Genomic DNA, 27,569 nt, shown 5'->3' on the forward strand with positions numbered 1-27,569 from the left:
AACGCGCCCAGGGGAATTCCGCCTTGACCGTAATTACGTGACGATTTGTGCGATCGGAAAAATTCCAGCGGATTCTGAAAGCTGAGAAGTTGCAAGCCAACGTGTGCTTATGACGGTAGTTTCAGGTGTTTGTCACCAGATTGGAAAGCGTTGGAAAAATGCCTCTATATACATAGTTTCCATTTTTTTGGTCGTTTTTTTAAACACTGACACAAAAACTCAAACAAATGTTATTTTAAATGTGTTTTATACTGTTCAAATATGACAAGCAAAAATCTGGTGTTCAACTACAGTTTTGTTTTTCTTCGTTTTAAATGCAGTAAACTGTAAATAACGGCCAAATATTGAAAGTTATTATGGAAAAATGGGCAAAAGCATTTAGTTTTATTTACTTTTATGGTTAAAATAACCAAAATAAGTCCAGACAGACATTTTGAGGCTTAGGTGTTAAAGGGTTAAGCCGTGTTTTTCAGAGTGTTTCAGAGTTGAGCGGTTACTTTGGCGTTTTCATAAGGAATGGTACCAAAATAACTGTCCCCAATTGTTCCATTTTCGGTACCCCTTCCCTTGGGGTACCAGAGTTAAAGGTACTCTAACTCCCTTGCGACCACATCGCCTGAAGTCTGTTCTCATACAAAGTTTGACGTCTTGTTGAGACAAAACAGCCACAAACCGAGCAGGAAAAAAAAAAAGCTGCTGGGCGTCCTCCTTTGTTGTCTGTTGTGTCTTGTTCAATGTTACTGGCCGAAGGCTTTACCGTTCCAAACCATACCAAATCAAACCGTACCATGATGAAAACACAGCTTTAGAAGAAGCTAGAAGAAAACATCATGGAGCTCACTGACTATATGTTACCATGGATGCTATATCCAATCATTTTACTTCAGTTCCTCTTTCAATCAATCGAAACGAGCAATTTCACACGCTGATCGTAGCCAAGAAAAATCACCCGACCAAGCACCGCACAACTAGATTGACCCTGGAGCGAATGCCGACGAAACACCAGTTTAAAACCGTGGACCACGTATAGAAAGTGGATGTTTGACTTGACAACAAAACAAACTCCTGCTCCGAAGCCGGCAGAGTTGGCTCCTATTGGACGATACTGGCTGTCAATCACACTGGTGCTTTATTTTTTTTAAATTGGACCACAGTTTTCAGAAAGTGACATCACGTTCTATCAAGTTGAGACCATCAACTACTCGGGACCGTATCTATGTTCCCCGGGTCCTATGTTCCCCCGGGTCCTATGTTCCCCGGGTCCTATGTTTCCCGGGTCCTATGTTCCCCGGGGTCCTATGTTTCCCGGGGTCCTATGTTTCCCGGGTCCTATGTTCCCCCGGGTCCTATGTTCCCCCGGGTCCTATGTTCCCCCGGGTCCTATGTTCCCCCGGGTCCGATGTTCTCCCGGGTCCTATGTTCTCCCGGGTCCTATGTTTCCCGGGTCCTATGTTCCCTGGGGTCCTATGTTTCCCGGGTCCTATGTTCCCCCGGGTCCTATGTTCCCCGGGGTCCTATGTTTCCCGGGTCCTATGTTCCCCGCTTTGTATGTAACATAGGAGCCTTTTTTAGAAAAAGGGTCCTATGTTCCCCGCTTTCACCCAAAAGGACCCCAGGGAACATAGGACCCTGACCCTAACCCTAACCCTTACCCTAACCCTAACCCTAACCCTTTACCCTGGAGCTCCACACACAGGCTTCCACAAAGTGGGGAACATAGGACCTTTTTTGGGAAAAACGGAGAACATCGGACACTTTAAAAAAAAAAAAAAAAGGTCGGATGCTTCCCGATCGGGGAACATAGGTACGACCCCAACTTCTCTACTCTATAAACTTAGACTCTCTGTGCAAACCTATGAGTTAAACCCAGATTTAGGAAGATTTTCATCACTCCATCTCTGCTTTCTACCATATTTTTACTCCGAAAAACATGCTTGAGATGCAGTACATTCTACCACTGTATTTTCAAACCATCAGCGATGTAGACCACATACTGCGCTGAGTCACAGTCACCGAGATGCCCGAGTATAAAACTCACTTCCCACTCTCTTTTTTTTCTCTGCTTCCTGGAGCAATGGTTAATGCACCTCTCTATGACTCAGGTAGATAAGACTCCCCACCATCCTTCTTACACTCCTCTGTATCTATCGCGGTCTTCTTCTGCAACCCCCCCCCCCTGCCTTAACCCCCCCCGTCCTCCAGCAATGCACAAATCCTCACCGAAAATAACGCAAAATGCCCCTTATAAAATAATCAATCCCTCTCTCGCCTCCGCCTCTCAGCTCTTTGCTCCCCGGTTTCCCCGGGTAAACAGCGGGGTTACGCGGTGCTTAGAGGTGTCGGCAGTGGATGGAACGTTCTTCTTGGCTGCTGCTGCTGCTCTCCCAGCGTCAACACTCGACTTTGGCTCCAAATTAAGATTCACGAGAGCGTCGGAAAAAGCCCGTCCTTCTGCTTAGTTCATAAATCATAACATCTTTGCACCCACCCCCCCTCCATCTCCAGAGCAGCAGCAGATAAGGTTAATGGTCCTCAGGACTCGGGTTATCTGGTCGGAGCAGGTTAACGGACGCCCGCTCGAGTTTCCCCAGGAACGAGGGAGAGTTGATGAGGCGACAATATGAGGACAGAAGTGTTTAATTAAAACCGCCTTCTGGACAAATACTGCGGCAAAAAGGAACAATCGATGGCCTCCATTGGGCTGAACCACTCGGTCTCCTTCACGTTTACAATTTCCAAGTATGTTTTTTTTTTTCTTTTCCTACCCATTAGACCTGCAGGATTAACTCGCATTATCATCATTGCATGAACAGCAATGACTGATTATTATCATTTTAGTGCGCGGCAAACAGCTGTTGAGTCCATTTATGATCGTAAGACTTGAGATTAACAGGTGGTTCCAGTCGATTTATGTTCACTCATGTCACAAAAACACAATCTTGCCATTTTTTTTTTTGGTATTTAAGGTGACCTCCCTTCACACTTAATAACTAATAGCTCGACCCTGGCTCTCTTAAACCCTATATTTCACCCGAGTCTGCGTTAGCATGAAACTGGACCAATCATTGGAGGCCTGCAACGCTTAATTCTTCAAGTGCAGTTCCGGAAGAGCGAAAAAGTAGGCTCATACGGCTCAGTCTTCTCCTGCATCTACAGAAATATCTCAAAAACGAATGATAGAAAGTTCAAATGTGTGTGTTGGAGCAGGAAAAATAACACTTAAAACATGCAGGTTCTGGTAGTTCTAGAACACGTGTCAAACTCAAGGCCCGGGGACCAGATGTGGCCCCCCACGTCATTTTACGTGGCCCGCGAGTGATTAATTGGTCTTAAAAATCTGTGTTAAAACAGGTCTATGCTGCTTTAAGGCTTGTGTTGACCATGAACTACATTTCCCACAATGCATGGCGATTGCGTTACCCGCAAAGTGACGGCATCACCATCGCGGACCAGGTTACATCGATAATGCATCATATTTGTAACTTGAATGTGTAATAAGTACAGAAAGTTATGTAGCAATATGCTACGTAGTAGTTAGCTGTATTTTACATTATATTTGGTTACATTTATTCTGTGTGACAGTTACATCTGGCCCTTTGAGGGTAACCATTATGCTGATGTGGCCCTCAGTGAAAATTAGTTTGACACCCCTGTTCTAGAAGGTTCTAAAATAACGTTCCTTTCACTTTATTTGTGTTTTTCTTGTATATTCTTGTACGCATATGGGCGAGGAACCATACAAGGTACTGGAGTGGAACCCTAATTAAAACCTGTGTTTGTCCTGTTATTACACGTTGAGTGAAAAATGGGGGTGGAAAGCTTTCACTTTAAAAAAATTTACATGTCTGTCAATACTGATTTATGAAAAAAAAAGGTTATGTGCATTAATCATATCACGATCAAAGTCAAAGATGACCGACGTGTGACCTTTTAACGTGACGAAGCGAGAACAGAATCCAAACGCCGGACTTTGCCGTTTACCTTGACGACGAGCGTGAACCGTTGATACAGGTCCCTGCTGACGGGCTGCAGGACGCGCAGCTCTGCGGTGGTTTGGTTCAGGGAGAAATACTGGGAAAATGTCGCCGGGTGACCTGCAAACGAGGAAAAGACGCAGAGAGACGGAGGGGATGAGATTCAGAAAAACTCTCAGTAATACTCATTCTCAGAAGTGAAATCAACAGTTTATTTTGTCAAACATTAAGGACGAATTCATGGAAACGACTATGCATATTGGTTACATTCTTGATTATCATGGATAATTATATAAAGACACTTTGTTTTGAGAGATATGCAGATGCCTTATTAAAGGTTTCGATTCTGCTGTAACTGCTAAGACCATATGTGATATCTAGGAAATTCAAAAACTATGGAGATGTGGCGATCAAACCGTGGTGGGACCCCCGCCTTTCAAGCTGTGTCAGCTGAGATTGGCACCGCGTCCTCACACGACCCGTCATGTGGAGGATAAAGCGGTAAAAGACGAATGTACTCGTCATTACGGTAGAACATCAGGACTTCCGCAGAACGACCGTCCAACGTGCGACGTCGGCTCGTTCGTAAACGGTGGAATAACGGTGGAATAACATATATCACAGGGTATCCGCGGGGTCTAAAAAAGTCTTGAATCCAATCATTTGAATTTAAGGCCTTAAAATGTCTGAAATCCTCCTAAAATCTCCTAAAAGGTCTTAAATAAAATTTTGAAAGGTCTTAAAAATCTATGAACGTTACTTTTGTTTAAAACATGCATAAACTTCAGTCTCGCTTTGAAACGTTTCGATTTTTGAGTAACATAACCACAACACGGAACTAAAGTAGGCCACCTGTGCTGCCCGGGGAGAATTTATCGAGCACCACTAGCTAGTGTGCGCGCCGCGGTGTGTTACAGCTTAGCATAGCAGCGGAGAAAACTTAACGAAAGCCCACAGCGAAGCCGAATTGCTTGCATAAGATGGGTAAGTGCAAGTTCAACGATTTGTGGCTCTAAATATCCTTCATGTCTTTTGTACTTTTTTGCCAAATGGGTCTTAAATTGTATTCATTATGGTCTTAAAAAAAAGTCTTAAAAAGTCTTAAATTTGACTTGTTGAAACCTGCAGAGTCCCTGTATCAAGAGTGAAAGTTATGTTGGGAAACGGAGCAGAAAGCCCTCTACAGCCAAACAATCAATATGAATCCAGATGGCCTCATTATCGTGATGGTCGTAGGAGGGTTAAATACTTGCTCCTACGGCAGCACGGGGGGGGGGGGGGGGGGGGGGGGGTGGGGGGGCTCGCAAGAGTTCCAAAAGTCTGGGAACCATTAGACATTAAATATACAACATTGAAAGATCCACCTACCAACCAGGATGAAGTAGAGGATGCCAGGTCTGTCTGACGGGGGTTGTATGTTTCTGTCCATGTCCACCGCTCGGATGGTAGGCGTCACGTTGAGTGGGTTCAGTTTGCTCTGCAACGAGAGAGAGAGAGAGAGAGAGAGTTGGTCAAGAACACACCAACGCTGGACATAAAAAGTGGACGGTTGTCAAAGATGGCCTCCCGTTTCCTGGCCTGACCCGACATTTCCAAGGAGATTTTGAAAACCAGACATTGACAGGCGTCAACTGCCAGCTGTCAATCACACTGGTGCCCACTCGTGTTGTATTTAATTGTCTATTTTCCTCTGGTGGAGTCGCCCCCTGGTGGCCACCTACTACATCCCAAGCTTTTAACTTTTTCAGGCCATACAGCCATTGTTATAATATGCAGTCTTTGAGTGAGACGAATGGAAATGCCGAATCAATTTTGACTGTGTAGTTGCAGATTATTATCTTCTTAAATTATTCATGCTTCTTTTTTTTTTATTGTAAATGCCAAACAATTGAGCTAAAAGTGATATTATCAGGCCTAGAAAACACAAAGTTATCTTGGATTTGCTGTGACAGTAATTCCCAAAATGTGGGACTTTGATGCAACTGGTGGACATTTGAGATATTCCATTATTCAATTTTGCAATACTGATCATTTAAGCTGGTTATTTATCGGTATTTGGGGCGATATACATCAGTTTTAGTGGCGGCTGCTTCCTCCACTGTTGCGATACATGCGTGTTAAAGTGCTTGTGTTGGTTTTTGGATGTTCTTTTTCTGACTTTAGGCCCCCGGAAACGATAGAAAGATGATAAAATGTGTGTTGGTGTGTGTTGGAGCAGCGAAAACATGTAAAACATGCAGGTTCTGGAAGTTCTAGAATAGGGGTTCTCAAAGTTTTGATACCTGAGGGCCAATTTAGGAACCCAACATTGGACTGAGGGTCGCCAAAGGAAAAAAACCCAGAAAGAAATCCCACTTGTAATAATTTTAATGACCAGATTGCAGTTCTACACTTTGGCTTTAAGTAATATAAGCGTTAATATAATGTAATTTAAGCATTAATATAATAACGCTTTATAATTTACTGGGTAATTACCCAGTATTTTGGCCATTGTTCTTACCTTCTAATTACAGGTTAATACCAAGTAACACATTTCTGTTACCATATATTTACTGGGTAAATTGGGGACTGTAGCTACCTGCTTATTACCAGCTTATTACCAGCTTATAACCCACTAATACACTAAAATTCACCATATAGAAACCATTTAAATACCCAGTATTTTTGTTTACACTTGTTGGTTTGTATCCAGTAATGTCCAATAAACATTTAACAAGCTTAGTAGCTCCTGGATTAAAACTATCAACTGTAATTCACTGCGGGGCCGCCAGAAATGTTTCTGTGGGCCGCCATTGGCCCCCGGGCCGCACTTTGAGAACCAATGTTCTAGAAGGTTCTAAAAATAACGTTCCTTTCACTTTATTTGTGCTTTTCTTTGTATATTCTTGTACACATAATGGGCGAGGAACCATACATGGTACTTTCGTGGACCATGAACATTTTAACAAAAGGAAAAACTGGAGCAGAACCCTAATGAAAACCTGCGTTTGTCCTGTTATGACATGTTGAGTGGAAAATGGGTGGTGGAAAACTTTCACTTTAAAGACATATATCAGTTTTAGTGCCGGCTGCTTCCTCCACTGTTGTGATACATGCGTGTTAAAGTGCTTGTGTTGGTTTTTTTAGGCCCCCGGCAAACCTTTTGAGGTGTTTGGAAGCTCTAGCTCCAGAGAAGCTGCCCTGGACTCTCTCCTTCTGGCCCATTAAACTATTTTCTATTTTTAAAAGGAACGAAGGAATCGCTGCTGCGATCGGGGCGCGGGGCGAATCGTGCCAGAACAGCTTCACCTGCTGATACTAAATTACTCCCAAACAATATTGCCCCCGTGCCTCACGCAGTCTCTTATTCTCGTGCTGGGATCGCATTTGTCTGGACAAAAATGATAAAAGCTGCAGCCGGCGAGTACCTGCAGTTACACATTTAAAGGGAAATTAAAGGCTACAGTGGGTAAAAATGTTTTTTTTTTTAAAAAAGGCTGCCGACACTGAATATTAAGACTTGTAAAACAACATTCCATTAAATCACCTCATGCAAAAGCAGCGCCTTAGCTGCTCTAATCCACAGCACGCCGGCCAATTATTAGAGTATTAAATTAATACGCCAGAGAGGGATCGATTTCTCATCAAGACGCTTTTTTTGAAAGAGCTGCACATCGGGGGATTATGTGTAGCTGCAGGGTGCAATTTTTTTTTTTTTTTTTAATACGCTCGAGCCTCATCAGCACTAATTACCCCGGCTCTGCGTCGACATGTTTGCAACCAACATATGGCTAAGCAGGAATATACGTCCAACGCATCACATCTCGGATGGGGGAAAAAAACCACCGCGAGTGCAAAAAAAAAGCCGTCTTAAGGCTAATGCAAGTACGGCGACGGGTGCGCGCGAGGACGCGCCAGCGCTGAACTTCCCCGTCGGCGTGGACGTGGCTAACGTGGCTAACGGCTAACTCTGGCAGGGAAAAGAATCCCCTCCCTGAAGGGGTTTATTTATATCCCCCTCAGCTCTGGAATAATCCTCACGCCCCTCCCCAAACCAGCCAATGTCTGGAGGTGAGCGCTAAATCAAATCCCTTTGGCTCTGCGCAATGATGATTAGCTATAATACCCTCCTGCAGCAGTCATTATCCAGTGGGACGCCAGAGCAGGGCGGGAAAATAAATACAGATCAACTTAATAATGCCAGTCTCAACCATTGTGATTAATTACAATGAACTCTTCAATTACAAGAAGAAGAAGAAGAATCTCCCCAGTGGACAGATATTATGATAACGTCGCGGCTACTGTAAAGAATGGAGGAGGAGAGAAATTAAAATGTACAGATCCGTGGTTCTAGGAGAGAATAAATGAGACTTTACTGCGACCCCATTTGCATTTAGACCGCTGTGTTTTCAAAAGCTCAATATTTTCTCAGCTGGTTACTTGGTATAAAAAAAGTTTGAGTAGAACTGCTGCAGAAAAACAACAACAACAACAACAACAAATACAGATAATTACAATAAATGTCATTAAATAAAGTTCCACTGCGTTGTTGAGTCATTTAGTCACAAACACCAAACGATGTACAAACATGACTTTTTTTTGTCCTTTTCTTATCCCGTCAAGCAAAACTATCAGACCTGACCGAGGGAGCGTTGCTGTGCATGCGGCAGCAGAGCAGGGACAAACAAATACTGTAGATAAAACAACGAACGTAGTTCTGCCTGTTTAATGATTTCAAAATAATGCTTTTGAATTACACTCCAATGTTTTATGAATTTCTGCTTGATTTTAAATTGTTTTCATTTCTATCATTTCTTTTTTTTAATTGATTTTGTTGTAATTTCCAATGCATTTCCTTGCCTGTAAAGCACTTTGAATTGCCTTGTGTAATACAAATAAACTTGCCTTTAATTCACAAAACTACAATAATGTTGGATTGAAGACGAAATGAAACTCCTCACGAAAACGTTTACCGACGTCATAAATCAAGATACAAGTATATCTTTTTGGCAACAGCAGTGGTGTCGCCCCCTGGTGGCTAACAGTTTCACTTTACAGGCTTTTTTTTTTTTTTTTTTTTTTAAATACAGTCTATGAGTAGGACAAAGAAATGCAGAAAGAAAAGTTGTCACACACACAAACACAAACACACACTGTATTCGTTCATTCTTTCCATCCCTGTCTCATAACTATTGATTTCCTGAGCCGACCTAAATTGATACCACTGTGTTTGTTCAATTAAATTAAATTCACTTCTCCTTCCGTGTTTGAAACACCCGAGTACACCTAACCTATGCTTGATGCGTTCTTTTCCCCCAATAGTATTTTAAATTGTATTCTCAGCAATGTCTGTCCAATAGTTTTTTTTGTTTTTTTTTCCACACTTCACTTGGTTGCAGTAATGAAACTGTAAAGTGCTTTTTTTTTTTTTGCCAACCCTACAATTTATATTAATAAATTGGCATCCGCAGAAACCATTTATAAGAGAAATACATCTTTTGTGGAACTTGCATTCATCCAAAATATATAAACCACACGAGCTCCACGACGTCAAAAAAACACATAAACACACAGCACAGGCGAGTGTGTTCACGCTTTGAGGTTTTTTTCCGAAAGATGCAAACTTCACACAGTAATCCTGAGATTTAAAGCCAAGTGCCGTTTCACTGTGCCAACTCCGATCCAGCCCAGTCAGCAAATCCAATCAAATTAAATCCAAACTACTCCGGTCCAATCCAATTCAGTGCAGTTTAATCCAATAGTCTGGTCTAGACCTGCTGACAGCGACGGGCGCCGCGCGCTTAAAAGCACCGGGAACTAACTAAGTCGACGGTGATTTGAGATCGTTGCGTTTCAGACGTGAGATGAGATGAGATGGACGGTGCGCCGTAAACAACCCGAGTCATGACGGCGCCTGACGCTCCCGGGGAAACAGGAAGTTTACATCCACGGCTCCATGGCAACGGAGCACGGAGGAGTGAAATGAAAAGTGTGTGGGGGGGGGGGGGGAAGCTGCGGAGAACAGCTGCTCACTGACGCTCGGGACTGATTTCTTTGTGTACGAGTGTATTCGAGACGGGTCACGATCAATAATTCAGCACGGTGCTCTTTCGGTTTGTTTTAATCTGGGAGCAAAAAGACAAAGAAAACAAACTGTAAATGCACACGATTTCCTGCTAATATGAACGCCAGTCGTCTTTTACGATACTAAATAGCTACGTATTTCTGACAAAGTGTGATCCTATAAAAGCTATCGTCTTAGGGCCGATTCCAATTCCTATCTCAACCCTCAAGCTCAACCCTTAATCTCAACTGGCCCTAAAAACCAAGTGTTGAGGGTTATTTTGTCACTTAGAAATAAGGACACCCCTTAAATGCAGATACGTCTTCAGACTGTAGGGGGCAGAATAACGCGAAAGCTGCGTCCAGTCTGTCAACTCCAAAAAAAGAAGAAGAAGAAGAACACATTTACGTCAGGATTATTTATTACGATCCGTTTGTCAGTCAAGTTATTAGGTTGTCAGTTAGTTATAAGATGATACTCATACAAATACCACAACCACGGACATCGCTTGTCCGCACCGGCCGGTTATTGACAAAAGATCGTAAAATAAAAATAAATGTTACGCAACAATGACGTCAGTAATCCATAATATGGGCATAAACTAAGATAATACAAAGGTTTTCGTCATTTTTATATCTCTATTGACAAAGAAAATACTTCATTTGTAGCGTACTCGTTTCGCTCCTTTAGACGCCATCTTTCTTATGCCAAAACACGCAATGCATTCTGGGTAGCCCTTGCTCCCAAGGGTGGTCTCGGGAAAATCTCAATATTGAGGGCGATACAGCCCTTAAACTTGCCCCTCAACTTAATTTTTCTGAGAATCGGGACAGCACTTGCACTAGAGGGAGCGCACATTTTTGAGATTGAGGGTTAAGCAAGGAATTGGAATTCACCCTTAGGCTAACTTCCTGTACATCGTAGCCGTTAGCGTTCCCCTCCTTCCTCTTGACGTCTCCGCTTGAGCAAGTTAGCTGCGAACGTCATGTGACTCGGCTTGTTTACACACCGCCATGTTGGCAGGAAAAGCAACAGCAAACCTTGGTGTTTGCCGTGTAGATTTGTTTATTAGTAGTGGGGAATTTTACAATTTCACAAATTTAGAAATGTCGCAGAACTGGACACACTTGATAAGGTCACGTATTCCAGACCTGCAGGATTTCGACATTTCCGACTTTCTCATCCTACTTTGCGACACAAGAATGTGGATTTCCATCGATCCGTCTTCGAGGCTCAGTTTAAGCAGGTTTTACCGCAGTCTTTTTACCTCTGTTATCTCTCAAGATCCTTGGTGATGCGGTAAAAATGTTCTCGTGTTTGCCACTATTTTGTCGTCCTTCCGTTTCCGTTTGCGAAGTTACAGAATTATTTGTGTTCCAAAAGTGTTTGTAAGCGAAGGTTACCAAATTTAACCACTCAGTATTGTGCGCTGTAGTACGATGTCGTCCAACACCTCAAGGAGAGAGTCCATTGATTGGTCAACAATAAAAAAAAAAAAAAAAATCATCACTTCTCTGTCACACACATTGATTCGCTCGATACTTAAGATACAAGCTGAGCTGAAAAACTACCCAGTAACATTGGAAATGAAGCGAGTCACTGCAAGCGCTTCATCCTCCCGTCTTTGGCCTCAGCTGTTGTGGAAAAGCAGCATTGAATGGACGGATTTCCCTGGACTTACAGACGACCCCCCCCCGAGACTCAGATACCCACCGAGCAAACACTGTAGATCGGTGATCAGCTGTCTGAATATCAAGATGTTTATTCCCCCCCCCCCCCCCCCCCCCGACAGCAGCTTCCAGCTTCGAGAGAATAAAATTCTGACCTCGCGTCTGCCTCGGTTCTTACCGGTTGAGTGAATTCAGGGATGGCGACGTGGTAGGTGATGGGGTTGCAGTCGCGGGTGTTGTTCACCAAAATGCAAGGCAGGAACATGGGGCCCAGGTCGTCTCCGTCCAGCACGTCCACGGTCAGAGTGGTGGTGGCCGTCCGTCGGTTGGGAGGGTACGGGGCGCGGTCCTGAAAGACGAGCACACGCTCACAGTTTGAACCTCTGACCGTCCAACCATCGTCATATGTGGCTCATTTTTTTAAAGAAACAAACTCAGAGTAACTCATGTGACTTCAGCAGAAATCAATGTGAAATGTCTCCAGAATATATTCTATAGTGTATTCTGGTTGTGCTAATGGCGTCAACGCTAGCGCATGACGCTTTCCATGACGACTGACCGGGAAAACTTTAAACTTTAAAAACAGAGGCACACATACGCAGTACCCAGGTACGCTGGTTATTTGTAGCGCTGCTCTTTTCGTTTAATAAACAGACCGCTCCAGACCGACTGTAGGCGCGCTAACGGCGCTAAAGGAGCTAACGCAGCTAACAGAGCTAACTGGTAAACGGTGCCTGGACTCGGGCGCCGCTGCACAAAAAACTGCGTTACTTTAAGAGACTAATTTTAACAATCGGGAGTCATATTCTATACAGTGTATTCTGGTGCGTCAACGTGACGGCGTCAACGCTAGCGCATGACGCTTTTCCATTACGACTGACCGGGAAAAAGACGCGTGTGACGTTGTGTTTGCGTGACTCCCGATTGTTCAAATCTCTAAAGTAACGCTAAACTTTAAAAACAGAGGCACACATACGCAGCACACAGGTACGCTGGTTATTTGTAGCGATGCTCTTTTCGTTTAATAAACAGACCGCTCCAGTTCGACTGTAGGCGCGCTAACGGCGCTAAAGGAGCTAACGCAGCTAACAGAGCTAACTGGTAAACGGTGCCTGGACTTGGGCGCCGCGGCACAAAAAACTGAGTTACTTTAAGAGACTAATACTTACAATCGGGAGTCACATTCTATAGTGTATTCTGGTGCGTCAACGTTAACGCATTACGCATTTCAATGTCAACTGACCGGGAAAAAGACGCGTGTGACGTCAAGTTTACGTGACTCCCGATTGTTAAAATCTCTAAAGTAACGCTAAACTTTGAAAACAGAGGCACACATACGCAGTACACAGGTACGCTGGTTATTTGTAGCGATGCTCTTTTCGTTTAATAAACAGACCGCTCCAGACCGACTGTATGCGCGCTAACGGCGCTAAAGGAGCTAACGCAACTAACAGAGCTAACAGAGCTAACTTGTAAACGGTGCCTGGACTCGGGCGCCGCGGCACAAAAAACTGCGTTACTTTAAGAGACAAATTTTAACAATCGGGAGTCACATTCTATAGTGTATTCTGGTGCGTCAAGGTGACGGCGTCAACGTTAACGCATTTCGATGGCGACTGACCGGGAAAAAGATGCGTGTCACGTCATGTTTACGTGACTCCCGATTGTTAAAATCTCTAAAGTAACGCTAAACTTTGAAAACAGAGGCACACATACGCAGTACACAGGTACGCTGGTTATTTGTAGCGATGCTCTTTTCGTTTAATAAACAGACCGCTCCAGTTCGACTATAGGCGCGCTAACGGCGCTAAAGGAGCTAACGCAGCTAACAGAGCTAACTGGTAAACGGTGCCTGGACTCGGGCGCCGTGGCACAAAAAACTGCGTTACTTTAAGAGACTAATTTTAACAATCGGGAGTCACATTCTATAGTGTATTCTGGTGCGTCAAGGTGACGGCGTCAACATTAACGCATTTCGATGGCGACTGACCGGGAAAAAAACGCATTTGACGTCATGTTTACGTGACTCCCGATTGTTCAAATCTCTAAAGTAACGCTAAACTTTAAAAACAGTGGCACACATACGCGGTACACAGGTACGCTGGTTATTTGTAGCGCTGCTCTTTTCGTTTAATAAACAGACCGCTCCAGACCGACTGTATGCGCGCTAACGGCGCTAAAGGAGCTAACGCAACTAACAGAGCTAACAGAGCTAACTTGTAAACGGTGCCTGGACTCGGGTGCCATGGCATAAAATACTGCGTTACTTTAAGAGACTAATACTTACAATCGGGAGTCACATTCTATAGTGTATTCTGGTGCGTCAATGTTAAAGCATTACACATTTCGATGGCGACTGACCAGGAAAAAGACGCGTGTGACGTCATGTTTACGTGACTCCCGATTGTTCAAATCTCTAAAGTAACGCTAAACTTTGAAAACAGAGGCACACATAGGCAGCACACAGGTACGCTGGTCATTTGTAGCGCTGCTCTTTTCGTTTAATAAAAGAGACTGCTCCAGTTCAAGTGTAGGCGCGCTAACGGCGCTAAAGAAGCTAACGCAGCTAACAGAGCTAACTGGTAAACGGTGCCTGGACTCGGGCGCCGCGGCACAAAAAACTGCGTTACTTTAAGAGACTAATTTTAACAATTGGGAGTCACATTCTATAGTGTATTCTGGTGCGTCAACGTGAAGGCGTCAGCGCTAGCGCATGACGCTTTTCCATGACGACTGATCGTTAAAAGTCGCGTGTGACGTAATGTTTACGTGACTCCCGATTGTTCAAATCTCTAAAGTAACGCTAAACTTTAAAAACAGAGGCACACATACGCAGTACACAAGTACGCTGGTTATTTGTAGCGATGCTCTTTTTCGTTTAATAAACAGACCGCTCCAGACCAACTGTAGGCGCGCTAACGGCGCTAAAGGAGCTAACGAAGCTAACAGAGCTAACTGGTAAACGGTGCCTGGACTCCGGCGCCGCGGCACAAAAAACTGCGTTACTTTAAGAGACTAATTTTAACAACCGGGAGTCACATTCTATAGTGTATTCTGGTGCGTAAACGTGACGGCGTCAACGTTAACGCATTTCGATGTCGACTGACCGGGAAAAAGACGCGTGTGACGTCATGTTTACGTGACTCCCGATTGTTCAAATCTCTAAAGTAACGCTTAACTTTGAAAACAGAGGCACACATACGCAGTACACAGGTACGCTGGTTATTTGTAGCGTTGCTCTTTTCGTTTAATAAATAGACCGCTCCAGTTTAAGTGTAGGCGCGCTAACGGCGCTAAAGGAGCTAACGCAGCTAACAGAGCTAACTGGTAAACGGTGCCTGGACTCGGGCGCCGTGGCACAAAAAACTGCGTTACTTTAAGAGACTAATTTTAACAATCGGGAGTCACATTCTATAGTGTATTCTGGTGCGTCAAGGTGACGGCGTCAACATTAACGCATTTCGATGGCGACTGACCGGGAAAAAAACGCATTTGACGTCATGTTTACGTGACTCCCGATTGTTCAAATCTCTAAAGTAACGCTAAACTTTAAAAACAGTGGCACACATACGCGGTACACAGGTATGCTGGTTATTTGTAGCGATGCTCTTTTCGTTTAATAAACAGACCGATCCAGTTCGACTTCAGGCGTGCTAACGGCGCTAACGGAGCTAACGCAGCTAACAGAGCTAACCCTTTCCCCCCAAGACCTTAAGAGCTGTATCGACAAAAACAATGTTTTTAAAAGATTTTGTCATTTTTAAACACATAACACATAAATGTCCTTGGCAGAAAACAACTCGCAGTGAGGTAAAATTTTTTTACAAAAAGTTTTGTCTTATGGAAATACATCTTTACAAAAGACGAATCTTCACACACACGCAAAAAAATCCCCCTGTTGAGCTGCTGTTGCTCCTTACATTGGCGCCGAACAGTGCGCAGCACAGCAAATCCACACATTTTCCCTGTTGTCAGTGTAATTGAAATCTTGGCACCGGCAGCACACAAAAAGCTCAGAGTAAATATCTCGTCCTCTTTCTGTCTCCACTTAGATCTCGTTCCTGCAGGAGGAGAATAAAAATCTCTCTGGAGGAACTCCCTTACCGGGCTAAAGAGCCCGGTCTTTTTTGCTCGCTCGAGCAGAAAATGGAAAGGAATGGAGATGAGTTTACTGCTAAATGATCATCTGCGCCGCGGTGCTTCGACTCCACCGTTGTGGGGGTGTAATATTCGACTTTTGTTTGTTCAGGTGAACGAATCGCTTGAGATAAGAACCTGGGACTCTTTTTCGATCGTTGTCCGTGCAGCCAACGGCTTTATCGTGCGCTCTCTAGGTCAACGAGACATTTGCATGCTGATAGCAAGAGGTAAGGACAAAAGAGAGAGCACATTACGTACGTTTAAACTGATTTAACGGCGTCATTTAAACGTCTTAACGTCGAATAACACTGTTGTGTAATGTTGCGCATGAGAGTGGCGAGGATAACTGTACCTCCCTCAGGGTGAAAATACCACAGATACAGATAAAAAAACGCCACAAACCAGACAAAAGTCTTTCAGTTTGAAAAAGTGAATCACAAGGAAAATGGACGTAGCGGTTAGCCTGGTGCGCCGGTGTAATGAGCTGCAGCATCTTTAGCGTGATTTATTCCCCGTTAGCGCTGGAATGGGATATGAAAGAGAGAGAGGGAAAATACAGCTCATAATTAGATTTGAACCATAGGTTTACACAGAGGTGGCCCAAGGCAGAAGCAAACGATATCAAATTCTGCTTAGGGCCCCGTAAAGGGTTGGTCCGGCCCTGGGTTTGCAAAGAAGAAATTAGCAATTTAGTGAATAACTGATTTATTAAATCGGTAAACATCTTGCTCGGGTGTTAATCGTCGCAAAGTTTATTAATTATCTTCCGATTTGGAGACAAGTGGACTTATGGACGTACAGTAGATCACACAGTTGAAGCCGATATAGGTTCCAGGGACGTCTGTGAACTTCATTTCGACGCGATAACGTACAAAGAATGGGACGATCCTCGCACTACCGACTGTGTCCGAGCGCAGTGAGTCATTTCAGCGTTTTCTATTTTACTTTTATTTTTTTTTTGTGAGTGTTGTATTTCATTGTTGCAGCCACGTCAAAGAAAATAAACGACGGCGTTGAACGCAACATGGCAGACAACAAAGGAGGACATCCAGCAGCTCTATTAGTCCGTAATAGACTGTTGCAGTTTAGAACTGTAAAGCCCTGGGTGAGGTTTCTACTATTATGGGATGCGGCAGAAGAGTTTTGCTTCTTCTGAAGCAGGCAGACTCTGAATGAGCCTCAAAAACTTAGTCAAATTGAAGTTACATAAGATTTATTTTTTATTTTTTTAAATGCTATCTTCACATGGACTGAATTTGCGATATCGCCGATCCCTTTCACAATGTACTTTAATTTAAGAGGGCTCACTTTTTACACTGCACTCAGCAATAGCCGCTGTGTTAAGTAAGGACTCGGATTCATCAAAGCCCACTTCTAACTTCACACTATATATATCATCTAAAATGACTCAAAGGTCCAATAATATGAGGTGAATATAAAGTCTTACTTTTCCAACACTGCTCCACACTGAATACAAATCACATTTCGAGACAGACGTGTAGTGACAAACAGGGATGTTTGAATGTCGAGGTAAATACTGGGGGGGGGAGGTGAAGACAGAGTGCTGACTCACATTGGCTTGGACCAAAACCAGGTAGCGAGTCCTCTCCTCGTAGTTTAGCCTCTCTGCCAGAGTGATGTGTCCTGACAGAGTGTTGGCGACACTCACCGTCCTGTTTGACTCCTGGAAACACAGCGAGAGAAATAAAGGCAGGAAGTCTGGATTAGGGCTGAACGATGAAAAAAACTGTTTGAAACAACACATTAAGCACATAAAGGCTAATCGTGAATGCTAACAGAATGGAATACATGTTGAAGTTTGAATTAGGGGTGGGGGAATTATTATTATTTTTTTAAGTTTCTATGAAAAACCACACAAAACACCAGTTTGTGTTATTTGTGTACAGTTTATTTTTGTAACTTCTGGAAGAAAAAGGCAGCTAGCCTAAGCTTTTATTTATGCAAGTTATTTTTATATACAGTAAGTTTTTTATTTGTTTCGAATGAATAAATGTTAATGCCTTTGTGTGATCACAGTATCGCATTATCTTATACAAACTGTATTGTTTTGATGCCATAATTTGCCTTAACACACTATGCATTGTATAAAACTCAGCCTTGATAATAAAAATATCCTCAAAGAAAGACGTAATTATGAGATAAAAAGTCTAAATTATGAGACAACAATTCAAAATGATGAGATAAAAAAGTCATACTTATGAGATAAAAGGTCACAATTATGAGATGAAAAGTCAATATCATGAGATAAAAAGTCATAATTATGAGATAAAGTCGAAATCATGAGATAAAGTCCAAATCATGAGATAAAGACGAACTTATGAGATTAAGTCATATGTATGAGATAAAAAGTCAAAATTATGAGATAAAAAGTCATAATTATGAGATAAAAATTTGAAATTATGAGATAAAAAGTCTAAATAATGAGACAACAATTCGAAATGATGAGATAAAAAAAGTCGAAATGATGAGACAAAAAGTTTAATTTATGAGATAAAGTCGAAATCATGAGATAAAAAGTCAAAATTATGAGATGAAAAGTCGATATCATAAGATGAAAAGTCATAATTATGAGATAAAATTCTAAATTATGAGATAAAAAGTCTAAATAATGAGACAAAAATTCAAAAAATGTAAGATGAAAAAGTCATACTTGAGATAAAAGGTCACAATTATGAGATAAAAAATCTAAATGATGAGATAAAAAGTCGAAATTATGAGATAAAAAGTCATAATTATGAGATAAACATCATAATTATGAGATAAAAAGTCGAAATTATGAGACAAAAATTCAAAAATATGAGATGAAAAAGTCAAACTTATGAGATAAAAGGTCACAATTATGAGATAAAAAATCTAAATGATGAGATAAAAAGTCGAAATTATGAGATAAAAAGTCATAATTATGAGATAAACATCATAATTATGAGATAAAAAGTCGAAATTATGAGACAAAAATTCAAAAATATGAGATGAAAAAGTCAAACTTATGAGATAAAAGGTCACAATTATGAGATAAAAAAATCAAAATTATGAGATAAAAAGTCGAAATTATGAGATAAAACGTCATAATTATGAAATAAAAAGTCATAATTATGAGATAAAAAGTCATAATTATGAGATAAAAAGTCAAAATTATGAGATAAAAAGTGATAATCAAGTATCACCCTCTTTTTTTCTGGTGAAAATAGGCTTCCATACAAATGTTTATTTGTTGAATGTAATTTGTTATGTTCTACTCTGGCTTACTGCTGTGTTCGTCTAAATCAAAATGTCTTATCAGCCCAGTTGGGATGAGGCGTATCCTCAGTGCATGAAACTATAAAAATCAAGACATCCGGTAATAGTATTCACGGCATGTCGGGAAGAAAATGCAATGAGATATTTTACCCTAATCATTCAGCTCCAGTCAGGCTTTGAGGATAAATCTACAACAGTGCAGAGCGCGTGTTTAACGTGCTGTGACTCGTCCATTTACCGGATCATTGGGGTTGTAGAGGATGCTGTATTCTATATGTCCGTTGGGCCCGTCGTCGATGTCCGTGGCGCCGTTATTTCCCGCAAAGCCGGTGAAAACGGTGGTTCCGACTGGTGTGAGCTGGAAAAAAGAGCAGATGAGAGCAATTCAAAGATGAGAATGTCTTCCCTGATGAGTGAGAACAGAGGACTGAGATAATTCTCAGTTACACTGACAAAATAAGCAAATACAGTCATTCATCTACCACCAACTGTTTAAAGATCTGGGAAAATGATCTCGGAATGGATAATATATTATTTTTGTTAATGAGTTACAGCAACCATTGATTTCTCGAGGATGATAAGTAGAACAAATAGAATAATTACGCTAAAAATATTGGTTATGTGCCTTTATGGTATTAACCATTTAACGCCTAAGCCTCAAAGTGTCCGTCAATTTTATTTCAACCATAAAAAGGCCAAATTTTTTCCAGAATAACCTTCAATATCTGGCAGTTATTTACAATTTACTCCATTTTAAAATAGTGTAATAATTTAAAATGAGCGAATATGTTTTAGGTAGAAAAAAAACCCCCACCGTAGTTGTACACGAACACCAGATTTTGTGCGTTAAATTTCAAATTTGAACAGCATAAAACACCATTTAAAATAACATTTTGTTTGAGTCTTTGTCTCAATGTTCAAAAACATCAAAAATTTTGTTCTCTGGTGACAAAAGACGCTAATTCACCAGCTTCTAAAATTACCGTAATAACCACTTCCATAAGACAGCGTCGCCTACGATACGTTGGGTGTTAAAAGGGTTAACTGCTCGCTGGATTCTGGATGCTTTTGTTTTCTACTATCTGTGCGTTCGTCTTTAATTCCATCGTCTGTTCTGTTTTGTTGTGTTGTGTTTGTTTTTCCATTCATCAGCGTCTGTTAAAGAAATGATGATGCACTCAGTGGGTGTTTCTATATTTGTATACATGAATAAAATAAGCAGGAGAACAAACTGCCGACGTGTCGCAGTCGGCAGCAGCCGTCCAAAGTCTTAACGCACACTGCTGACAGAATAACAAACCCCCCCCCCCAGGGGCCTCAGCAGCAAAAGGCCACAGGGCCGTGTACGGGGCAGTAGCGCCTCGTCCGCGAGGATATACGTTGACGGAATCGCAGAGTGATTCACTTGATCGTCGAGGCGGCTCCGTGCGGCTACGCTAACACGCTGTGACAGGAGGTTTTGAGGGCGATAGCTACATAAACTGTGAACAATGGAGACAAAAGGCGTAGCTGACTGGGAACTCAGCGGGGAACCATCTTCTCCTCTGAAAGCTCAGGAGCATAAAAGACGAGAGGGCTTCGTGAACTGACCTGACTCACATCGTGTTTGTTTCCTGTTCTGGTTCGCTGTAAAGCAACAGGCAACAATAAAATGTCCAAATCCTCTCCTACCCTAACCTGGGTACACGGAAACATATTTTATCTACATTACTCACTTACTCTGACTTTAATTTAAAGCGTTTTTTGTTTCTTTCCTGGCGTTTGTTTAGTTTTCCCGCCATTTTAACCGACAACGCCCACTTCTTGCCCCTGTTGTTTTCGCCTTGTGAACCTGTGCATATATCCACCGGTATATTGTCTTTTGCTGTGTGTTTCCATTGTGGTACGGGTCGATTTGGTACAGAACGTCAAGCTTTACGACTGAAAACAGTACCTTTACTTACGTAGCGTGACGTCGTACTGTTGCAACAACAAGAAACGGCGACATTGAACGCAACACAGCAGACAACAAAGGAGGACACTCAGCAGCTCTGTTTTTCAAAAGTTCTTTGTCTTTTGCCGTGTTTTGCGCATTTTTAATAGAATGGTGCGGTTTAGAACGGTAAAGACCTGGGTGAGGCTTGCGTTCCAAATAAGAACACTACTTTCAGTTGGTAGGCCGGATGTGGGCTGTGCGACATAGTGTTGACATCGTACTGGTGCGACGATGAGTAAAAGACGCCAACGAACGACGACATTGAATGCAACACGTCAGACAACAAAGGAGGACATCCAGCAGCTCTTTGTTTATTTTCCCTGCTCAGTTTGTGGCAAAACAGCCAGCTCTGTATGAGAATAGACTGCTGGCATTTGAAGAAACACTCGCTCCACCCGGACCGTACCATTTTATTCTGGTACCCCGAGGAAAGTACCAATCCTAATGGAAAAGCACAAAATATCGTGCTTGTCACATCCAATACATATCGTATTGGATCCAACGGAACCCTTCCACTTTGGAAACAGAGCTTTTGTTACCTTCATGTGCTCAACTCTAACACTTTTCCACTTTTTAAAGATTTTAGTCTTGCCCTTGCCCGGTTTATTTGCTTTTTTTTGACTGCTGTAGTAGTTTGACCCTGACTGTTTATCGAATTGATGTGTTTGGATTTCAGATTCTGGGTCTCAATGGGGGGTCACATTGCTTTAGTCGTACAAATATATCGTTGGGTGTTCCATAAACCTGTGATCCGACAAACCATGAGATTTCAAAAAGTCAGACTTCTAGAATTCAAGCTTTCTAGCATCAAAAAGACTCTGTGGTCGACAGCAGTGTTTACCATGATGTCCCCCTTTGTAGAATCAACCATAATAGGACAGTGTTTCCCAAGCTTTATATATGATGGAACTCCAACTTTGTGTAGTGTAAAGTGTCAGCTAATTTAATAAAACCTGAATCGTAACTTCAACGTTGGTCCGACGCCAATCTTTGGGAACCACAGAGATAAGACACTGATGAAAGTGGACTGAAGCCAACACATACACATAAGGGATTAAGAAAAATACAGAGATTATCCTGCGTTGACTTCAAAACTTACCTCGTTGACTGCGACGTAGTACCGCGGCTGCTGAAAGCGAGGCGCGTTGTCGTTCTTGTCCCTCACAATTATCCGCACCTCGTGAAAAATGACCGTACCGACCAGCACGTTGTTGCACTGAACCTGAACCACGATGGTGCTGATGTAGTTGGGCGGCTAAAAAAAAAGAAAAGAAAAGACATTTTCATTAACCTTCTTTTTCACCCCCTTTTTGTCATTTCCGACAAAGAGCGTGACAACTAACTGGAGTCGTGAGATAGATGTTGATCCATTTCCCTGTTCTATTATAGGAAAAAAGTCATATTTTATCAGCGCTCTGTTGATTCTGACTGATTTGTCAGTGTTCGTCGAGACTTTGAGACTCACAGGAGTGGGTTAGAGGGTTTGAGAAAACTCTCCTTTACTGGCGTCTGCCAGGGTTGACGTGAAAATGACTCTTTTCTTGGTGGCAGCGTAATCCCCGACGATTGCCGATAACGTTGTTCTCACTAAATTGAACTACTTGTGGGCTGTGGTTGCAGTGGGGAACAACAAACGTACACACCTGGACCTATCTGAACCCATAATATTACAGTACACCAGGTAATGAAACACATATTTATTTGAATGTAGAACTACTCAAATTTTACTCCGCATGAAAAAGCCACACAATAAATCTTGCAAAAGTACATCTAGTATGATTAAGTATCGTGCAGCCCGAGTCCAGGTAGCTAATAAAGGTAGGTTCTGCACGTCTGGAAAAGCTAGCAATTACTGGCTAAACCAATACATTCCGCCCCCTCTCATTGGCTTTCTCATTAAAGTGCCACCCCCAAAATACTAGAAGTTGTTTTTGTCTGTAGTGGAGTGTAGTGTAGTCTGTGAATATTGGTTTCATTTTCTCTGCCATGGTTTTTCCCCCATGCCTCGCTTACTTCTAGCCATCTCTGATAGCATACGCCTCTCTGCTGTTGTTGAAGGAGGCCTGGAATCGTTTCTATGCTTATTGGTCGAGTTTATTACAGTTGTGCGAGGACGACAGACTCCTGTTTTTCCCCCAAATTGTACTTATTGATGACTGTCAGGAGCTTCAACAGATACAATTGTAATTGTTTTGTCACAGAGCCTAGCCTTAAAGATACGGTGCGTAACTTAGGCTGGGGAAAATTAATCAAAATGCTAAATAACCAGTTTTTTTTGGCAGTAGAATTCACATCTGAAATGTGTCCTAATTGATCTTATTTCAAAGATATACCGGATTCAAGAGCTTCAACACCACAGCTCAAATAGCCATTACTATATATTATATAGCTACTCATTACTACGCTAATATTAGCCATCCTTCATCCAAGGCTCGTCCTTTTTTCAGGGTCACATGAGGAGCTGCAGCCAACCTTGGATGAGATTAAACTAATAGTAATGATGATAATGGTTATTAATGGTATGGATTTTAAGGAGTTTTTCCTCACTCGATGTGAGGGTCTAAGGACGGAGGGTCTAAGGACAAAGAGTGTCACTTGCTGCACAGACTGTACAGCCCTTTGAGGCTAATTGTTATGGATTTTATGGAGTTTTTCCTCACTTGATGTGAGGGTCTAAGGACAGAGGGTCTAAGGACAGAGGTTGTCACTTGCTGCACAGACTGTAAAGCCTTTTGAGGCAAATTGTTATTAATGTTATGGATTTTATGGAGTTTTTCCCTTACTCGATGTAAGGGTCTAAGGACAGAGGGTCTAAGGACGGAGGGTCTAAGAACAGAGAGTGTCACTGTACAGACTGTAAAGCCCTTTGAGGCTAATTGTTATTAATATTATTGATATTATGGAGTTTTTCCTCACTCGATGTCAGGGTCTAAGGACAGAGGGTCTAAGGACAGAGGGTGTCACTTGCTGTACAGACTGTAAAGCCTTTTGAGGCTAATTGTTATTAATGTTATGGATTTAATGGCGTTTTTCCTCACTCGATTTGAGGGTCTAAGGACGGAGGGTCTAAGGTCAGAAAGTGTCACTTGCTGCACAGACTGTAAAGCCCTTTGAGGCAAATTGTTATTAATATTATTGATATTATGGAGTTTTTCCTCACTCGATGTCAGGGTCTAAGGACGGAGGGTCTAAGAACAGAGGGTGTCACTTGCTGTACAGACTGTAAAGCCCTTTGAGGCTAATTGTTATTAATATCAGGGATTTTATGGAGTTTTTCCTCACTCGATGTGAGGGTCTAAGGACGGAGGGTCTAAGGACAAAGAGTGTCACTTGCTGTACAGACTGTAAAGCCCTTTGAGGCTAATTGTTATTAATATTATTGATATTATGGAGTTTTTCCTCACTCGATGTCAGGGTCTAAGGACAGAGGGTCTAAGGACAAAGAGTGTCACTTGCTGTACAGACTGTAAAGCCCTTTGAGGCTAAATGTTATGGATGTTATGGATTTTATGGAGTTTTTCCTCACTCGATGTGAGGGTCTAAGGACAGAGGGTCTAAGGACAAAGAGTGTCACTTGCTGTACAGACTGTAAAGCCCTTTGAGGCTAATTGTTATTAATATTATTGATATTATGGAGTTTTTCCTAACTCGATGTGAGGGTCTAAGGACATAGAGGGTCTAAGAACAGAGAGTGTCACTGTACAGACTGTAAAGCCCTTTGAGGCTAATTGTGTTTGTGACAGTGGGCGATATGAATAAAATTTGAATAGAATTGAATTGAAATTGTTCCCGTGTGCAAAATGAATGCCACTTTACCGAGAAAGCACTGAGAAGTGAAATGGTATGGTCTAAATGGTACATATATGGTAATATATGATATAAATGTGTGTGTGTCGAGACAGCAGCGAGCTAAAGCTTCCCTGGACTGTAGTCAACGTTAGCCTCGTTGCCACCGACTGAATTTAGAAACAAGCTCGGCGTTGTTTCCCTGCAGTGTCGCGCTGCACGGCGATCATCTCTCTCTCTCTCTGCTCTTTTCCTTTACATTTGCAAAGGTCTGGCTCTCTCACGCTACCTCCACTGCTGTCATTGCCGCCGTTAATTGGCCGTATTTCTGAGTGGACTCCCATCCACCATCCCTCCCTCCCTCCCTCCCTCCCTCCCTACCACCCTACATTAAGCCACGTGATGTAACAAACAACTCCTTCCCCACATCCCCCCCCCCCCCCCCTGGCTTCCCACATCACACTTTATACTGTATCATTTAGCCCGATCAGTCTGCACTGCAGGTTTATACTGGAAATCTGGGGGAGAACGGAGCTTAGCATACAGACACGGACGGTAAAGCGTCTGCCTGTGCGCGGTTTATTAACGTACTACGTGAAGCATCACGACTCTATCGCAAATTCTGTTCACGTTCTTGCTTTGAAACTCAAGAGTGGACAATGTCAGACAGACGGACTTTGTCAGGGCGAAAAAACGTCTTCAGAATGTGCAAATTTACAAAGAAAATGTCCGACGGTAACGTTTACTAGAATTACCAAAATTAAAAACAAAGCATCATTTCCATAGACTTTTATTTATTTATTTATTTTTAAAAATGGACATAATCCTCAGCTTTCCTCCTGAAGCCAACCAGGAAAGAAGAATATCATAAACAGCCACTAGGGGGTGCAACTCCACTCGTTGCAGCAGTTTCAAATTGAATTCTACAGGAAAATGAGCCAAGTCAGTAAGCATTTCCGTTGGTCTTCTTTAGAGGAGCATTATTTTTGATAAATATTTATAATGCATGATAAAGTTTGGTACATATACATATAAATGGATAAATGCGACAGGAGCCTGGTTGCAGCCTGGGACGTCTGTGAATTTGCGATTTGTCATGGCACCAGGCAAATCAAAAATCTCTGGGCTTCACAACGGTGGGGTTCAGATTCCGGTGGGACAACCCAATTTTGTGAAGTTATTATTTCAAACTGCAACGCCGAGGGCAGAAATCTAACGTCCTGCAGCTAAAGGAAACGGGCTAATACGCCGCCTCCTGTTGGACGCGGCTCATTTCTCCACTCATAGCGTGAACATGACAATTTTTTGGAAACTTGAAATTGAACATTTTGTCACTGGTCTAACAAAAGAAAACCTCCAACCGTGATGTAATAAATTGCCAATTAATTCATTTTCCCCTCGAATGGAGTAATTTAATGTTTGTATGCAAACACTTATTCATGAGACCGAACAAGCTTCAGTGAGACTCAAAGCACAGGAAGCTACAGGTCCATATATGGTGGGAAATACATGTCATTTTACGACTGCAAACTGAAGTTTGAAAACTGCTGCCTCTCCATCACCAAAGTCCATAGAGAAAAATCAGCATTTTTTTAGCTCACACGGACGGACACGGGAGCTGCTGGTCCACTGCCGCCTCTTTGGTAACGTTGGTGTCACTGAGGTAAATCCAAACAAACGATTTCAGACACTGAAGTCACAACATAGCACACTTGCACTTACTGACGGAGGCAGCAGTGGATCAACAACTCCTGTGTGTGTGTGCCCTGAGGGAAAAATCACGGATTTTCTCTACGCAGAAAATAACCTTTTTGAGCATCACTGGCGTCGTCGTGTACTCACATCTCTGTCCAGAATGCGTCCAGTGCTGTTGAGGTAGAGCCTCTGTCGCGTCGGTTCCAATATCACCCAGTAGTCGTAGTTCTCCAGCAACGTCAGCGTGATGGTTCGTCCGGGGTCTTGCGCTCGACCTTTTATCTGCATGTTTTCCACCAGAACCGTACCTGTGAAGGCAGAACAGTCTCCATTTTAATGCGTATCCGGGACATTGGAGGACATTTGACCATTTTTTTGGTTATTATGATGTAGTATTGATAGTTAGAAATACATTTTTTGGGGGCAAAAAAAAGAAAAATAAGCAGTTTTTAAGACTTGTATACATGAGGTATATCTAAAAATCCATGTGTTTTTTTTGTATGTTTTTGTATGTTTTTTTAATTTAATGACAAATTAAAGGTGCCATATGTAAGAATGTGGCCAAAAACGGTTACTACATTCAAATTCAAAATACCGAGGTCTTTTAGGTGTCATTTTCTGACGTAACTGGCAACCCGTGGTTGCTCGGCAGCTGAGACTCTACAGCTAAGCCGAATTTCAACGATTTGTGGCTCCAATTCTCCTTCATCTCCGTCTTTTGTACTTTTTTGCCAGTATGGATTTGAAATGGGTCTTAAATTGTATTCATTATGGTCTTAAAAAAGTCTTAAAAAGTCTTAAATTTGACTTTTTGAAACTGGCAGAGACCCTGTATATAGTTCTTGCACGACTCAACTCGACTTGGTTTGTTAGCTTTTCTGTTAGTGATAGTGTCTGATACCTGGTGCTTTATTTGGTACCCGGTGATCTGACGAAGTGAGTTGAGCGACGTCCTGATTTAAAATTTAAAAAGGCTTAAAAATCCCTGAAAATGTGCGTTAATTTCCAACATTTGGCAAACAAAATCT

General features: G+C 42.3%; 1 protein-coding gene across 1 annotated transcript in view; it reads right to left on the minus strand.

Annotated features, from left to right (window-relative positions):
- Positions 1-27,569, minus strand: part of LOC310934376 (protocadherin-15-like) — a gene marked incomplete at both ends in the record, with an annotated part of 242,963 nt that overhangs the window by 159,711 nt on the left and 55,683 nt on the right. Inside the window, 7 exons of the mRNA XM_083898086.1 lie at positions 3,982-4,094; positions 5,343-5,451; positions 11,866-12,036; positions 17,401-17,511; positions 19,324-19,443; positions 22,160-22,315; positions 26,689-26,849. Coding sequence (XP_083754212.1) covers positions 3,982-4,094; positions 5,343-5,451; positions 11,866-12,036; positions 17,401-17,511; positions 19,324-19,443; positions 22,160-22,315; positions 26,689-26,849 — 941 coding nt within the window. The remainder of the gene's footprint in view (positions 1-3,981; positions 4,095-5,342; positions 5,452-11,865; positions 12,037-17,400; positions 17,512-19,323; positions 19,444-22,159; positions 22,316-26,688; positions 26,850-27,569) is intronic.

This window comes from Microchirus variegatus (genome assembly GCF_963457635.1).
Source record: "Microchirus variegatus genome assembly, chromosome: 11".
Lineage (NCBI taxonomy): Eukaryota > Metazoa > Chordata > Actinopteri > Pleuronectiformes > Soleidae > Microchirus > Microchirus variegatus.